At 38.7% G+C, this 17,382-nt stretch overlaps 1 protein-coding gene across 3 annotated transcripts in view; it reads left to right on the forward strand.

Moving 5' to 3' along the window:
- The window catches only part of EPHA6 (EPH receptor A6), a 515,739-nt gene that overhangs the window by 130,202 nt on the left and 368,155 nt on the right, over positions 1-17,382 (forward strand). For 2 of the 3 annotated variants that reach the window (XM_075169512.1, XM_075169520.1), the window contains one exon: positions 2,308-2,971. In XM_075169512.1, the coding sequence (XP_075025613.1) occupies positions 2,308-2,971 (664 nt within the window). Of the gene's footprint in view, positions 1-2,307; positions 2,972-17,382 lie in introns of those variants that run through there. The other variant, XM_075169531.1, reaches the window with a different exon arrangement.

Genomic DNA, 17,382 nt, shown 5'->3' on the forward strand with positions numbered 1-17,382 from the left:
TTTCTGCATAGCTCCCAGGTGCATGCTGCAGTGACCAGGAATCCCAATCCTCTGATTGCATCTGGTAGCACTTGGAATTCCTTTTTCCACATGAATTCCAGCCACTGTTTAAAATCAAAGTTTTCAGGCTAATGGAGCCACCTGTTGAGTTTTTTTTTTTCTTGCTGCTTCCAGCATGATGGATCCATTCACTCCTAAAGAAGAAGGTGTACTCATCCCCCCCGCCCTATGTTGTTGTTGTGTGCTTTTGTGTTGTGTTGTTTTGTTTTTACAAAAAGATTATGTGAAAGGTCTTGGAGATGTGCATGTTCCCCCACTTCCATATTGTGACATTATTTGTTCTTAAAACTGAAAGTAAAGACAGCTAGTTTTCTACATGTTCACATGGCCCTTAAGAGTCATCTGACGTCTGGGAATTTTTCTGAAAATGAGGACCTAACCCTTAAGTAATATCTTACTCTTTCACAGAAAAAGGCAAACAGATAAAGTCTTTCTTTCTACAGTGTTTCTAAATGGTGATATATATATAAACTTTTATTGCTTAAAAATGTTAAACTGAACTTGTACTTCCTACATTTTCTTAATCCGGTAGGCCACAGGCCAACCATACATTCTTTGTAATACTGAAGTAAGTAGGCACTATAAATATTCAGCTGCTCAAGTAGTCAACATGCATCTTTAGGAGTGTAACTTTAATTTTAAAAATATTGATACTGTGTGTATTGAGGCAGAAAAATGCACGGGGTTAATGTATCATGAGGCTAAGAGAACTTGAATTTATGTTTGAACAATGGCGTATAAGGTCCATATCTTGTTTTTGTACTGAGAATTGCATATTGTGCATAATTTGAACCTGTGCTTTGGCATGTTATATGTGTACACCTGTATGTAACTAATAAAATTTTAAAATGCTATACAGTGAATTTAACCAAAGTAACTGCAAAATTTGAGGAAGTTTGTAAGAGTGAAAATACTCCATAAACTTTTCAACTTCTGCATTCTCAATTTTAAGTTTATGCATCTTTTTTTTGCAGACAAATAATTTTAACTAAATATGTGTTCATAATAAATCTATTCCAAGTATGCTAAACCACAAACATGAATAATGTATATTTTGATGTTTCATAGCATTAAAACAATGTAGTCTGGTGTTTTGAGTAATATTTATGAACAGGTTTTTGGCTTATTTGATATGTCAATGCCATAAAACAACAGTACATCTAAAAGCCACGGTAAAACTTCCGGTGGTACACAATATTTTTGGATACAGAACTGTAAGTTGTTTGATGTTTTGATAAGAAAACATCTACATCTAATGCTATATTGATAGTAGGAGTGCTTAGTGGAAAGTTGACTCGATTATATTGAAGCTATTTAGGGAATGTTGGTAATCCTTTAGAGTAGCAAATTATGTAGTAAGTTAGGCATTTGATAAGCCTTTCATATGTACCACATGGATAATTTTTCAAAGATTAATGTTTTTTGAGAGCCTCTATGCGGGAATTTCCACCAGAATTTGAGAACATCTTAGTGAAGCTTGATGTAACCTAAAACCTCGGGGGGCTGGAGGGAGAAGGGGAGAAGAAAAAAAATTCCTCCTTCACCTCCGAACTGTAAGAAAGAGAAGTTATAAAGATAACAACAATGGCATGATGCCTGTGACATTTTTTTTTTCCCCTCTTTTTTTTTAGTGGAAATAAGTGTAATACAGACCCTATGGAGCCAAAAATGTAACATCTCTATATACAGTTAAATGTTTCTAGGGCAATTGTGTAAACTAGGACAACCTCCACCAAACACCTCAGACCCACCAAACCAGAGTGGCTGCATCCTAGCTGCCGACTGCTGCAGGTGCCTGGCCGGTGCCATGTGCCTGAGCTGTGGGAATTGCTTGGAGGACTGCCAGAGAGCCAGCCCACTGGCATACCAAACAGGACTGTTGTAGCAATTTTTTTTGATGTAGGTGATTGAATGACATGCCCGGGAATGTTCTCAGACTTATTAAATTTGCTAATATAAACATGGCCAGTATTTCCCTCTTCTACTGAGTCACATGGATTTTTAAATGTTTTCATTAATAGAAATTTATCATAGAGTTTCTGAAATAAAACTTGTTGTACCATTCTGTAGTTGGTATCTGCTTTTAACTACTGTCTTTCCACTAAACTCTAAGTAAATAATTATTCTTAGTTAAGCCATAGGTATATGTACATGGGGCGCGCGTGTGTGTGTACCTGGGATATGTGTATATGCATATGCATAATACATATTTTTCTTAGTTTTCAAACAATTTTATTTTCTTTTCAGTGGGATGCCATAACTGAAATGGATGAACACAATCGTCCAATTCATACTTACCAGGTGTGTAATGTGATGGAACCAAACCAAAACAACTGGCTTCGAACAAACTGGATCTCCCGTGATGCTGCACAGAAAATTTATGTGGAGATGAAGTTCACCCTGAGGGACTGCAACAGTATTCCATGGGTACTGGGAACCTGCAAGGAAACTTTCAATCTCTACTACATGGAGTCAGATGAGTCTCATGGAGTAAAATTCAAGCCAAACCAGTACACCAAAATTGATACTATTGCAGCTGATGAGAGCTTTACCCAGATGGACTTGGGTGACCGCATTCTTAAGCTCAACACAGAAGTTCGTGAGGTTGGGCCAATAAACAAGAAAGGATTTTATCTTGCTTTTCAGGACATTGGAGCATGCATTGCGTTGGTCTCAGTCCGTGTTTATTACAAAAAGTGCCCTTTCACGGTCCGTAATTTGGCTATGTTTCCTGATACTATTCCAAGGGTTGATTCTTCCTCTTTGGTGGAAGTACGGGGCTCCTGTGTGAAGAGCGCTGAGGAACGTGATACTCCAAAATTGTATTGTGGAGCAGATGGGGATTGGCTTGTGCCTCTTGGACGATGCATCTGCAGTGTAGGATATGAAGAAGTGGATGGCTCCTGCCATGGTAAGAAAACCTTGCTTGATTTTTTTTTTTAAAAAGTCTTATGTTGTTATATGCACAGCACATAGCTTGTTGTATGTTGGAAATATTGCATCACGTTTTGAAGGAATGCCTCTTGTCCAGAAATAAGCAAGGTTATTTGAAGTCATGATATTGTGGATTTCTAAGAAAACATTTAGTTACTAAAGATGATCTTCATTTTGTCTAACTGTAGGTGCCCACAACGTACATGTGTATAGATCCACTAGTCACCTTGACTCCTTCTGTAGTTACTGGATATAAGTGCCTGCTTTGGAGCGGGATTCCTCTACCATGTTTTAGATACCTATCACAGGGTGAGATGAGCAGTGACTGAAAAAACATCTCTTTTCTCCTTCAAATGCCTAAAAAGGGAATCTAGGCAATTACCTCGCTCAGAGCTTTCCTGTAAGCAGATACAGAGGAGATGAATTCATCTGAAGAGATGTCATTTTCTATGCTTCTGTAAAACAACGGGTTTTAAATGCCTCCATGAATAACATGCTTGTTAACGTAATAGAAAATCAGTAGGTATCAAGTTCAATTAGAGACATTTAGGCCTTATTCAGAGTTAATGCAAAAGGTTAAAATCAAAAGTGCTCAAAGTGGTTTCATCACAGTATATAAGTGACGCTACATATCTAGTACTGTTTTTTCACAGGGGCTAATGTAGTAAGACGGATTATTTGTGAAGCAGGTGTCAGTACACCAGTTAGTTGCTGAATGTTGTTTGCCACCTTCTTGTATCTTAAGAATTGTCTATCTGAGGATAGCTCTGTTTGGTGATTTCTCTTCAAGAATTTTGCAGAGACCGTACTCTGTGCTGGTATATGTAGAACAACATACCGCTGCACCTTGTCACTGTGACAGCGAATTAAGAATGTTTCAAATCAAGGTTTCAACTTGGAGATGACTACAAAGGGAAATGTATTTTCTTCCCTTATTAGCCCCTCACTTTCATAGGTAGGACAGTGAACACATGCAGGAGCAAAAAGTATGTCTTCTGCACAATCCAAGTGTGTTGTGGTTCATTAACCCTCTCTCTGCCACTCTTGAAAGAGTGGTTGCATTTGTCATGCAACTTTGTGATAACTGGATTTCATGCACAAATGGAAAAATTCAGATTACTTAAACTTTTGTGCTGTTTAGAACATGAATATATTGCTAAAACTTTTGTAAATGCTGTCGTATACTTGAGTAAAGTCCAGGATTCTGAGCTTTTGTGGATTCAATTTGAGACTACTATCCATGGAGAATGTGCATGTTGAGATTTATTTTCCACCTGCCAGGACTGCTGAATAGGTGACACTTAATTAACCATAAAAGGCGTGCATCTTTTCATACTACACAGTTTATTAGTAGTTAGTTGTTTTGTAAGCTTCAGAAACTGTTACTGAAGGATACGTGTACTTTGTATGTTCTCTTCTACTGTACGTAATAGTTTCACAATGACTTGAGAGTAAGGTACTGTTTCTGTAGTAATGATTGTAAAGTAGCCACTGAGATATCAGTTTGCTTTGGTTCAACATTTGCTCTGTAGCAAAAAGGAAGATAAAGAATCCATATCCATAAATTACACAAGTGATATTGCTATTGCCAAAATATTTTGCTCAAGAGCTCCTGAGATTCGATGGTATTAGGCAAGCTGCACAGCAACCTTGGATAATATAGAGCATTAAAAGCACACTATGCATTGTAATCAGAAAATGAAATTCACTTTTGTTGTCTGATCTTGCTGGCATTAATTATCAAAATATACTCATTGCAAAGATACAATTTTGCCATTACTGGAAGCAAGTATAATTTTCTACATAAGGTCAAAAGGTTTCTCTCTTAATGGGATAAGGATTTTCTTCAAGACATTAATGCTCAATGAATTTCTGTCCATTATGTGAGTGAGTCATACTCTAGAACTGTACATGAGCAATATAAGCAGCAACCAAAGCCCACAAAAAAAGTCAGGAAACTTTTCCTGTGTGTTGACTCCACTTGTTTATTCAATTGACAGTCCAGTCTGCTGCTGAAGAGGTACCTCCTAGTGAAATGGAATACCCAAAGCCAAGAGTGTTCGCATATTCTTATCTATTTGCCCCAAGAGTAACAAATTACTATTTTAGAAAATTATAATCTAATAGAGCTTCCAAATATGTTTTGAAATCATTTTCATAAGTGTCTGATGTTGTCCATTTAGTCATCTTCGGCGTATTTTAATATTAGTACTACTTTTTCCTGACAGTTTTTCAAAGTCTGTCTGTCTTGCTTTCTTTCATGAAAGTCATGCCTAAGGCAAGCCCAAATGTATAAGGTACTTTCAGAACTAAAGAGCAACAATTTAATTTCACTAAAGCCCACTCTCCAGCTTTTGTGCTTAAACCGTGAGTTAGAAGGGTTACTCTCAGGGTGGCCACGTTTCCCTTTGTGCCAAAGCTGCTGGTGGAGATGCATGCTCGGGTAGCTGGGAATGCATTTTTATAATGTGACTGTTTTACAATGTGAACTGAACTGAGATCACTACCTATGTTGATAGCAATCTTTCAGACAGCCATAATGTCCTATTTTGAGACTTTGCTTCTTGGCTGAGACACGAATCAGAAATTTAGAGTTTAAAAGATTTGTCACTTGTCAATACATCCTGAACTAATTATTTCATACCCACTAAATTGCAAAATACCTGAACGTTACTAACTTTCTAAGGGAAAATTTGTAAAATTTACATTTAGCTTGTTTTCATAGAAGCGGAGGGTGGGGGGAAGAAGGAGAAGTCACTACATCTTAGTCTGCTAAGGAGACCTGAGATGTATTTATACAATCTTCACGTCTTCTAGGTCCCTCCCCCAAACCCCAACCCAAAGCCCTTTTGTCCCTCCCATTCCACCACTGAGTCTTGGAAGTATTTGACACCATTTTGTCAGTGCTTCTCATAGACATGCTCTGTAACACACTCAAAACTGATAACTATTTCTTTCTTCTGCATGAAAATAACTTTTAAAATAATAATTCTGTATTTTGAAATCTGTTCTGGCACGTAATTGCATGGTGGGCAATACTTGCTAATACTTGAATATTTTTTCCTACTTGCAAATGGTGTCAAACTTTAAATTATACACCAGCGCATGGCTCAGTGGGGAATAATAAGCCCTTCATGGGAAATACGGCTTATCTGTCACAGAATTTAAAAAGTAAATTTGTGTTTTGATATTTGTGAAGATATACACTCTCTATTCAGGAAGTACTAAATGGCATAAGGAATGATATTCTGCCTTTGTCATTGCTCACAAAGCATTGTTTCACAAAGCAGCACGAATGAGAATAAAAAAGTCTTTGATCATTTTTACCACTGCTGTTAAAATTATAGGGAAGCAAGTAAAGTAGATTTTGGCCGTTGAAAATAACCTAACTGGCAACATTTCAGTTATTTCAATATACGTTGGTTTTATATGTATCTCTCTTTGTCTGTGAATCTATCAGTACTCCCTATCCATTTTACTTGCTTTTAAAAGCATCGTTTGAGAGTGAAAGTGTCTGAGAAGAATTCGCAACCGGATTAAAATATCCATACTTACTAAATGTATACCCCAGTGTGTCTAGAACAAAGACACATTGATAAAGAGTTTTTCATTAATTTGGGGACTGTCTTCCTTTTCTGAAGTTAGTGGGAGGAAAAGTCACATTGATTGCAAGAGGTTCACAGTTATTTGTGTATCACGTACATTTCTTAATGGCATAACCTGAAAAAATACTGTCTTCTCTGAATTGATTGTGTAAACAATCTATCGCTCTTTGATTTGAATCTACTTTAAAAGTCTTTTCCCTCAAAATTCTAAAATAGCAGCAGCATTCACATATTCTTCTGTTTCTTTAGGTGTTAATAAACAAGTTACTACCAATAATTTGGCAATGCTAATCATAAATGGCTCTAATATGAAGTGCTTGCTTTGCTAAATCATTGGTACCAGCCCTATTCGCAAGTCATAGCATAGAAGGAGGAGATGCTGCACAGGATTCTAATAAACATCAGTTAAAAGTAGCAAGTTCAACGTCATATCTTCTCTGAATGTCAGTCCAAGACAAGAGTTGTGCTAAATTTAACAAATATATAATATATGCAGGCCATATCAGAGCTTTGGGTTTTTTTTTTACACAGAAAGAAACAGTCATGACAAGGAACGCTATATAAACTTAATTACAACAGTTCAGTTCTTTTCAGGTATGATATAGTAACAATTGGGTGACTGTTAACTAAAGTCTGATTCTTTAATGATTTACCAAAACTTATCTGAATTACTCAAGGTTAGCAATAAATTACAGAGAAAAAGTCAATTATATATAGCAAATACTAATTATTATAGTAATTTCAGAATTTATTTTAGTCTTAACCAATCAAACACAATGCAGAAGTGTATTTTAACATACAAAGTTGATTGTTCTTGAGGAATATTCCCAGGAATGCCCCACCCTTCAAAGGATGTTGCGTGGTATGGTTGTAGAAATTTTTAAAATGTAAAACAACGGGCATTGACGGACTCACCTGGTTTATTTTAATTAAAGCAAATACAATTAGAAGTGGGAATGCAAAGTTCAAATTCTTTGAACTTGAGTTGACTGAACAATACTTCCTAGGGATACTAATGCCTGAACGCATTGAGCATTTGTTTAATTGAACAAATACTACTTTCTGTTATTCATTACTCAAATTTGTGGTAATGTTTCAGTGTTGGGATTTCTATCTTGGCAGCCTATCTTCAGCCATTTCATCTGATTCAATTTGAAAATATTTTCATTTTGCAAATACGAACTAACCCCATCCTCATATACGTGCGTATAGCACGTCTTTGTTATTGGGAAATCAAGAAGTTAATGATACAGTCATGCTTTAGTTACCTGTCTGCTGGCATGAAAACAGGAAAAGGAAAAAAAAAAGATACGTTGGAAAGGCAAGTTTCCTGATAGTTACAGAGATACAATATTGTGTAAGGTTCCTTTGGGTTTTTCTCCCAGGTATTTGTTTACTCATGAGACCTACTCTTCCTTGCCAGCCCGTAGGCACTGAAGGAAGATCTGTAAAGGAAAAGCATAGAAAGATTTGGACTGCAAAAAAAGGGGCAAAATAAGATTAAATTTTAATTTGGAAGACTGCAAATTATCTTTTTAAGAGAAAATCTTTGCATCACAGAGAGTTCCTCCTGCAGCAGAGCTGGGACAGCTCTCCTGCACTGGAGTAGATCCCTACAAAAAAGGCTGCAATTCCCTGCCAACTCTGTTGGATAGCCAGAGATGGGAATTTGTCAGAGAGGCTGAATGAGTGGAGGACCGAGAAGATCCACTGACTGTTCTTTCTCTGTTGTGAAAGGGGACAGGTGCAGAAGGTCCTGGGGCTTCCTGCAGCTACGTGGCTGCATTAGCTGATACGATCCATCCCCTAGACTACTGCAGGTGATTTTCTTGCAGACGGAACTTGCTTCAATGCCCTTAAGTACCTTTTTCCTTTCAAAATATAGGGCAGGCAAGTAGGAAGAATGGTAATACAAACTTACAACCTTAAATAAAACATAAATTCTGATTGAAGCCTTATTTCCCCCTGAAATTGAAGCCTTTCAATTTCCTCCTTTTTATTTCAATTTCTTCCTTTCAACTGAAACCTCAAGTGAAACCTCGTAGTGAGCCTATCTCCACGGTAGTCATTGCAGCGTGCACATGCAGCAACGTTGTGCAGAAAGCCAGTCTCAATTTGTGAAGGAGCAGGAGGGCGGGTGGGTGGGTGCATGCATAGAGGTAACATCAGAGGTGACATAAAGAAGGTTAGAAAGAGTGGTCAGGCACGGCGATATACTTGTCAGTATTAACTCCATGGTTATTCTTCATTACCCTTTGTTTCCTCTGCACCATTACAAGATGTGTTTTGTTTAGAAGGCATCCCTTGACGACATCCCAGAGAGCAGGGAGGATGGGAAAGCTACAAAATTCACTGAATTTCTTCCCCGTTCTTGGGTGCCAGAGAGGGCAGCTGTATATGATAATCTTTTCCGCACTGATCTCCTCTGGAGAGAATTTAAATATTTTTGTTGTTTTTTTAAATAGTATCTGTGACTTATTGTGCAATTCCAAAAAATTATTAAATAGTTGTGTTATTTTTTTAAAGTAAACAGCCATATCATTTATTGGAATTTTTAGCAAATTCCTAAATATGCAAGTGCTCTGGAAGGGGTTCACACTTTTTTACTGCGCTTAAGAAATGATGGTTTATTTTACATAATTTATGTGAGTTTGAAGAGCTTTAGATTTCAGTGTTTTCAATGGATGTACTTTAAACCTTTGTGATTATTAGTGATACGTATTTTCCATTGAAAAACCTACTCTTCAGCCTATGTAAGGCTACACAACATCTGTGAACGCCCACTGCATATTTTAAATTGAATTCTGAATGTGGATAAAATGGCATTGAGGACTGACACTTCCAAATTCAGTTTTTAGGTTGAACCACTAAACGGAGGTTTCTAATGCAATCCAAGAACATGTATGAAAAAATCAGGACTTGTGGATAATCACAACTCTGTAGGTAACAGCATAGAAAAGCTATTGATAATGTCTTGTTCAAAGCTTCTGAATATAATTAATCACAGATAACTGCTAACATACTGCAAATATTGGACTTGATCTGAACTCAAGAATGTATGCATTAGAAAAAAGAGCATATATTTACAGTAGATTAAAATTTAAGTGCTTATCTGTTGGGAGGGGGGCGTTACCAACACTACTGGTAGCACTTTTATGTTCAAAGATATTGTTTTTAATTCCTAAATGCCAGGTCATGTGCCAAGCTATTTCATGCTGTATCTCTTTCATTTGCACTGTACTTTTTCCACTTGCACATAAAGAACCCTTTTGTCCTTAAGGCTTGCAATTAGTGTGGATTAAAAATAACATTGTTGCCTAGCTGAAGTAGGAGGAAAAGGATGTGCGGTGGACCATGTGAAATGAATGTGATATTATTTACTATCAGGAAGATGAATTTTTAGTGAGTTGGACCAGTCTGAAGAGATCTGACTTTGCTGTATTCAATCACTTTGCCTTTTCTCAGCATTTTTAGGTTAGTTTGATGGCTTTTATATTTCTTTTAAATTGTATATTTGTGCCCGTTCTTATACACTGGGTACCAGGCTAGCTCCTGCAAAGCTTTCAAAGATTCACAGGTTTTTTGTGTGTGTTTGGTTTTGGTTCTTTTTAATCACAGCATTATGATATCTTCTCAGTGTCTTAAAACTGAGGAGATTTCTTAAGTTTGTTACTGAAATGAATGGGGTTTTTTACTGCAGCGAATTGTTAGGAATTAAGTACCTATGGGCATCTGTTTTCAGTGACTGCCTGGGTTAGCAGCCAGAAAGGTTTCAATGCCATATAAATTCATGTTGTATCTCGGATCCAACCCTTTTTACTTAATCTACAGACATCTGCAGATTTGTTCAGCCAGATAAATTGTAACACAACAAATTTGATAAAACAGCTGGAAAGGGGTGCTGCTTCAGAAGTGAGGATTTAAAAAAACAAGCAAAAAAAGCCTTTTCATTTGATTTTACGTAGCAAGGAAGTTATACTGATACTAAATGAACACAAGCTGTTTGCATGTTCTTGTCACATCATACTGACTTCTCTTGCATTATTTTGAGCAAATAAGGAGCCTTACAATAGCCACCATAACCTGATTTCCAGTATATTTAATTGTAAAAATTAAAATTAAATCTTGTTTTTCTAACTGCATCCGAATAAAGTATGCATATATAGGAAACTTATTTGCAAACTGACTTAGTCCTAGGAAATTACTGGTTTTCACTTTGATTCCGAAACGTGCATTGAAGTACAGTATTTGGCATGAAACCTACTTCGACAGTGGAACAAGGAAGCCAGCTTAGGTTAAATAGAAGTTTCAAACTGTCATTATTTTCTGTTTGTACACATTGATGTGAGGTTTCAGAAGCAAAAGCACGCAGATTACTCAGATATGTCTTGCCTCAGGTTTTGTGTTAGTGTATACTGTTGGATATTGATCCTACCAGCTATCCTCGATAAACAGTAGACAAAAATTGTCAAAGGCACTGCAGTGATTGATTTTGTTGTTGTTGTGTATGACTCAGTAATATAGCTGCATGATTTGACATTAGCAGCGGCCCATAGTAAATTACAATTATTTGTTCTTTCTCTGCTGAAAGAAGTACACTTCAGTGATGTTCAAATGCAAAACTTTTAATACTACTGGAAACAAATTGTTTTATGTTTTATAAAATGCACACATAAATACAAATGTATTTGTGTATCTATTCAACTATTTACAGAATGAACACATTTAAAATTGTTGTTTGTTTTATTATTATTTTCTTGTATTACTATTATTTGCCAAGTATATTTCTCGGCTACTTTGATATCTTTTTTTAGCCTGTATTGGGTTTGCGTGGCAAGATTTTGGTAGTGGGGGGGCTACAGGGGTGGCTTCTGTGAGAAGCTGCTAGAAGCTTCCCCTCTGTCCAACAGAGCCAATGCCAGCTGGCTCCAAGACGGACCCGCCACTGGCCAAGGCCGAGCCCATCAGCGACGGTGGTAGCACCTCTGTGATAACATAGTTAAGAAGGCGGAAAAGTTACTGTGCAAGAGCAATTGCAGCCAAAGAGAGGAGTGAGAATATGTGAGAGAAACAACTCTGCAGACACCAAGGTCAGTGAAGAAGGAGGGGGAGGAGGTGCTCCAGGCGCTGGAGCAAGAGGTTCCCCTGCAGCCCGGGGTGAAGACCATGGTGAGGCAGGCTGTCCCCCTGCAGCCCATGGAGGTCCACGGTAGAGCAGATGTCCTCCATGGGCTGCAGGTGGATCCCACGCCGAAGCAGGTGGATGCGCCCAAAGGAGACACTAACCCCATGGGAAGCCTGTGCTGGAGCAGGCTCCTGGCAGGACCTGTGAACCCGTGGAGGGAGGAGCCCATGCTGGAGCAGGTTTGCTGGCAGGACTTGTGACCCCGTGGGGGACCCACGCTGGAGAAGGCTGTTCCTGAAGGACTGCACCCCGTGGAAGGGACCCACGCTGGAGCAGTTTGTGAAGAACAGCAGCCTGTGGGAAGGACACACGTTGGAGAAGTTTGTGGAGGACTGTCTCCCGTGGGAGGGACCCCATGCTGGAGCAGGGGAAGAGCGTGAGGAGGAAGGAGCGGCAGAGGCAATGTGTGGTGAACTGACTGTAACCCCCATTCCCCGTCGCCCTGCGCCGCTCATGGGGGAGGAGAGAGAAATAGGGAGTAAAGTTGAGCCGAGTAAGAAGGGAGGGGTGGGGGGAAGGTGTTTTAAGATTTGGTTTTATTTCTCATTACCCTACTCTGATTTGATTGGCAATAAATTAGATTAATTTCCCTGAGTCGAGTCCATTTTGCTTGTGACAGTAATTGCTGAGTGATCTCCCCCTGTCCTTATCTCGATCCACGAGACTTTCATTACATTTTCTCTCCCCCGTCCAGCTGAGGAGGGGAGTGACAGAGTGGCTTGGTGGGCACCTGGTGTCACCCACAGCCAGGGTCAACCCACCACATTCCCCCCTGTGCATTAGGCTCATGTGTGGCACATCTCCCTGCTGTAGGGTCGTTAGTGGGGCTGTGTCCTAGGATTGTGACACAGGAGATAGTGACAGTTTTGGTCCCAGACTCTCATGCTGTAGGTGTGAAGGGGCTGATGCATATAGCCCGGGAGCTTGCAAGGGGCTCTTGTGCTGTTCTGCATGTGTGAGTCGCCGAGGTGGCAGAGTGGGAAACAAGGACAGAGTCTGTAGGTCTCATTCACAAATCTTCCGTAAATCTGTGTGCAGATGGATTCCCGTATATATGATAAGACGCTGTCTTCCAACGATAACAATCTAGTCACAATTGAATTCTTGGTCAAGCCTTGTATTTGGCTTGCCTGTCCTAAAATAGACTTTTGAAAATCTGGTATTAACAAATTAAAAAATGTTTATTTTTCAGAAATAAACAAATGCATGCTAACATGCAAGTTCCTCTCGTATTGGTAAAAATGGGATTAACAGAAAGACTGACAGGCTGGATGCTATAGTATGGCAAGAGGTGAAAAAAGAAGGCACTAACTGTGTTACTGTCCAGTGTTCCTCACTGTGATGGGATTTGGCCTCAAAATGTATGTCACATCCTAGAGAGACTAACAGAAACAGCGCCTCTCGGTTCTTGGGTAATGAAGCTTTTTCTTGCTTACCACATAAATTTTTTGCTTGTTCTGGGAGGCAGTAGCTAAAGCCTGAGCTCAATCATTTCAGATTAATTTGACTTGGAAAATGTTCATTGCACTTTACACATGATCAACCTTAACTGCTTCAACAATCAAATATATTGAATGTAGGCGAGTTTTGCTTGAGTGAAAACTGTGGCCTGCTGTATTTAATGGATGTAAAAGTTCAGCATTGGTTGCTTGTATCTTGATAGAGCCATGGGAGGCTTTCCTCAATCTGGAAGAGAAGTGTGATGGAGTTTTCTTGTGGCGGAGTATATTCTCCTCAGTATGTAGGTTTCCTCAATATGCTGAAAAATGTCTATCTTTATGAGTTCTGAAGAGGTCTTTTGTGACAAGGACATGGAAGAGAGTAAAACCATAATGGTTCACTTATAAAGAGCTAATAACATTTGTTCAGTACAAAATGCCTTGTGTTAGGCATTGAATTCTTTGAAGGTTGTGAAAGAGAAATACTTTGTGAGGAAACTGTGATTTACAAACTTTACCACTAATTGGACAAAGGAACACTTTGACTGTGTGTACAGCACAATTATGTAAAAATCACGTCTTGGGGACTTCCATGGGCATATGTTGCAGTGAAGTAACAGTTCTGGCTTAATAAGGGTTTGTTATATTTGTCTTTGTGGAAATTCAGTTTCTAGAATGTTTGTTCGTAATTGACTTTTTGTGGTGGAGCCCTGAATAATAAAAACAAATATACGCTGAGAGAAAGATGTAGTCAGAGTGTTCAGTGAGTTTCCAAGTTTTTACACTACAGTAGGTTGTGGATTTTTTTTAATAATGATAAGAAATTTCACTTAAATCTTAACACTTTATGTAGATATGAATACTTATAATGTTCAGAGAGAATTCTGGCTCAAATTTTTGGAATTTAGAAATTAATTTGATTTTCTCATGCTGTTGCTGAGCACAAGTGCTTAAATTTATAGTTTGAAAAAATGGAAACATTTTAGAATATTGTTATTATGATATAGATGATGTCCCTATGAGAACTCATAAAGTTGAGATCCAGAATCTGAAGATAATCACCTGTACTTCCTCTAAGGCAGGTTATTAATGAGTAACACATGCACAAATAAACCATAAAACACATTCTGTAGTGGAACTGTTCCCGTAGAGGTTACCCATCATTTTATTCAGTCAATTATTAAAGCATTTATGCTGAGAAATGTAATTTCAAAAGCAATCAATAAAGGGTTTCCTCTTGCGTGGTGTAGCCTGGGAGTTGCAAGCAGGAGTGAAGTAACTGCACAAAGACATTTCTGACAGAAAGTTTGTCTTGAATACAAAAGAACATGTATGAGTCTTTGAAAACTTGAACTGTATTTGCTTTTTGTAACACTCAGTAAGAATCAAGTGAGATGAGATTTGCTTTAGCCAACAGACTTATCCTTTTCTTCCTAAAACTTAAGGTTGAAAACAGTATCGAAAGCAGTCATTTTGCACAGCAAGATTGACATAAAGTCATTCTATGTCATGGACTAAGTTAGGTTTCAAGGACAATAGTATTTAAAAGTTTCTCAGAAATCACCCCCCGCCCCCCCAAAATTTTGTGTCATGTTAGAGGCATCATTTTGAGCAAAGCAGTTCGGAGGCTATGCACAAGCTTAAGCTCTTGCCAAATTAAAAAAAAAAAAAAATATTGGCTGGCAAATGCAATACTATTAACTGCAAGATTTGTGACTGTCCTGATTTCGGCTGGAATGGAGTTGATTTTCTTCCTATTAACTGGTATAGGGCTGTGTTTTGGATGTAGTGTGAGAATAATGTTGATGACACACTGATGTTTTGGTTGTTGCTCGGTAATGTTTACGCTAGTCAAGGACTTTGCAGCTTCCCATGCCCTGCCAGGTGTGCAGGGGTCTGGGAGGGCTATTCCATATATAGGCTATTCCAATATAGGCTATTCCATATTCCAGTATAGGCTATTCCATACCATATGACGTCATGCTCAGTATATAAAGTTGGGGGGGACGTTCGGCGTGATGGCGTTTGTCTTCCCAAGTAACCGTTACGCGTGATGGAGCCCTGCTTTCCTGGAGATGGCTGAACACCTGCCTGCCCATGGGAAGTGGTGAATGAATTCCTTGTTTTGCTTTGCTTGTGTCCGCAGCTTTTGCTTTACCTGTTAAACTGTCTTTATCTCAGCCCACGAGTTTTCTCACTTTTACCCTTCTGATTCTCTCCCCCATCCCACCAGTAGGGAGTGAGCGAGCGGCTGCATGGTGCTCAGTTGCCAGCTGGGGTTAAACCATGACAGTGACTGACGCTTTTGCATAAGAGAAAAGGGAGAGCAAGGAGAACTCCCATGAAAGTTGAGGTGCCAGTTACAGAGATTTCTCTGTCCTGAGTAGTTTAGATCAGGGTTCGCACCACGATACTTCTTGAGGGGGCAGAAGTTGGACTGCGATCACAGCTCCTCTCTAAGCAAACCCACATCCCTGGCAGCGTATGGGCTCCCACCGCTGCTCAAGTGGCACATGTCCCCGAGCTGCTGCAGGGTCAGAGAGCGAGGGCTGCTGTTGCTCCCTGGCCTCTGCTGTGCGGGGAATGCTCAACGCCTTCAGCTTGATGGAGTTGCAAGTGTCGGTCAGTTCTCTGCTGCGACTTACAGTGCTGAGCTTGCAGCTTTCAAGAGAAATGATGAAGATGAATGCCTTTTGAGCTGCAGTGCTGTTTGAAGGCTGTTGCAGGTCTCTTGGCAAGAAGAGAGGATCAGTAATTGAAACTTCAAAAGGTCAGCTGCTGGATTACTTTTAGATGCCAAATTCTGAAAAGGAATCTGATTCTTTTGGGTCTGTAGTGCCATAGTGCTTTGGTGTCATTAGTGCTTTTACATCTTTTATGGGGAGCTGGAAGAGCTGTGCTGGGCAGGCAGCATCAAGTACTTGCTTGCAGAACCATTTCACGTGGCACCTGGTGGTAATATAAAAAAGGAAATGCAGCTGAACATCTGACACAGTTCAGAGATGCTGTTTTACTTTTTTTAAACATCTGCCCCTGCTCTGGCATATCTGATAATCTCACAAAGGTGCTGTTGCCGGTACTTGTTTTACTGCTTTTTGGCTTTATCATTATTTCTATTACTGATCTACTTTGTAGAATATTTCTGCTTGCTAGGCATCTCACTTCCCATATCTGCGTACTCTGAACAAGTTATGATGTGCTCTTTTGGTCTTACTGCTCTCTCAGCGTCAATCTTGCTGGTGTTTATGTAAATATTTTAGTTTATCTCTCAAATCTTCATGTCTATCTCAGCTCTCATAATTTAGATTTCTTTAAATAATCTTTTAGATTATGTTTAGATATTCAAAAGACACACACAAGGTGTACTGTTCTATGCAATGTCACAAACATTTAAAACAAACAAACAAACAAAAAACCCAAAACATGACCTGAAGACAGAAAATCCCTAAAACTTATGGTTCATAATTTTATTTTGATGTATAAAAAATGAATTGTATCCAAAGAGCTCATTTGCTGGGAAATGTTTGAAAGATTCTGGTGACAAGTTTACTTGTATATCCCAAAGGTCTTACTTTCATTCTCCTTTTCGGTAAGTCACTGGCAGAAAGTTCTCTGTTAAAATTTTCAGTGTTTTGTTGATTAAAAGATAAATACTTCCAAAGATAAATGGGACAGAAGAGGTAGTCTGCATGTGATCAGTGATTAAACTTGACTGTATGATCTGAAGAGAGTCAAACAGAATACAATGAATACCCTTTGTGTGCGCAAACCGCATTTTCAGTATGCCTGTTGAACAGGGTTCTCTGGTTGTTTAGACTAAAATTTTCAGAAAGTTGGAATGTATTTATGTTCCATTTCTTTTGTATCAACCTACTCTAAGCAGTGGATGAGCGTCTCTAAGGCACTTTCAGGCAACAAGATTGCATTTAATTGAGTGCATTTCTCTGCAATTTTCCCCATGTTGTTTGTGTTTCCCTCTTTATGTAATTTTGTTACAACCTTTTTCTCCTAGTCATGCCTTATTTTCCGCTTCCTCTTATGTAAAAAAAAAAATTAAATTAGTCCTTTAATGTTCTGTACTATTAATAGTATGCCAAGAAGTTGAATTTGTAAAAGGGGAATAATTCATTTCGTGTTGCTTGAGGAGTACGCATGTTTC

The sequence above is a fragment of the Calonectris borealis genome, chromosome 1, assembly GCF_964195595.1.
Source record: "Calonectris borealis chromosome 1, bCalBor7.hap1.2, whole genome shotgun sequence".
In the NCBI taxonomy this organism is placed as follows: Eukaryota; Metazoa; Chordata; class Aves; order Procellariiformes; family Procellariidae; genus Calonectris; species Calonectris borealis.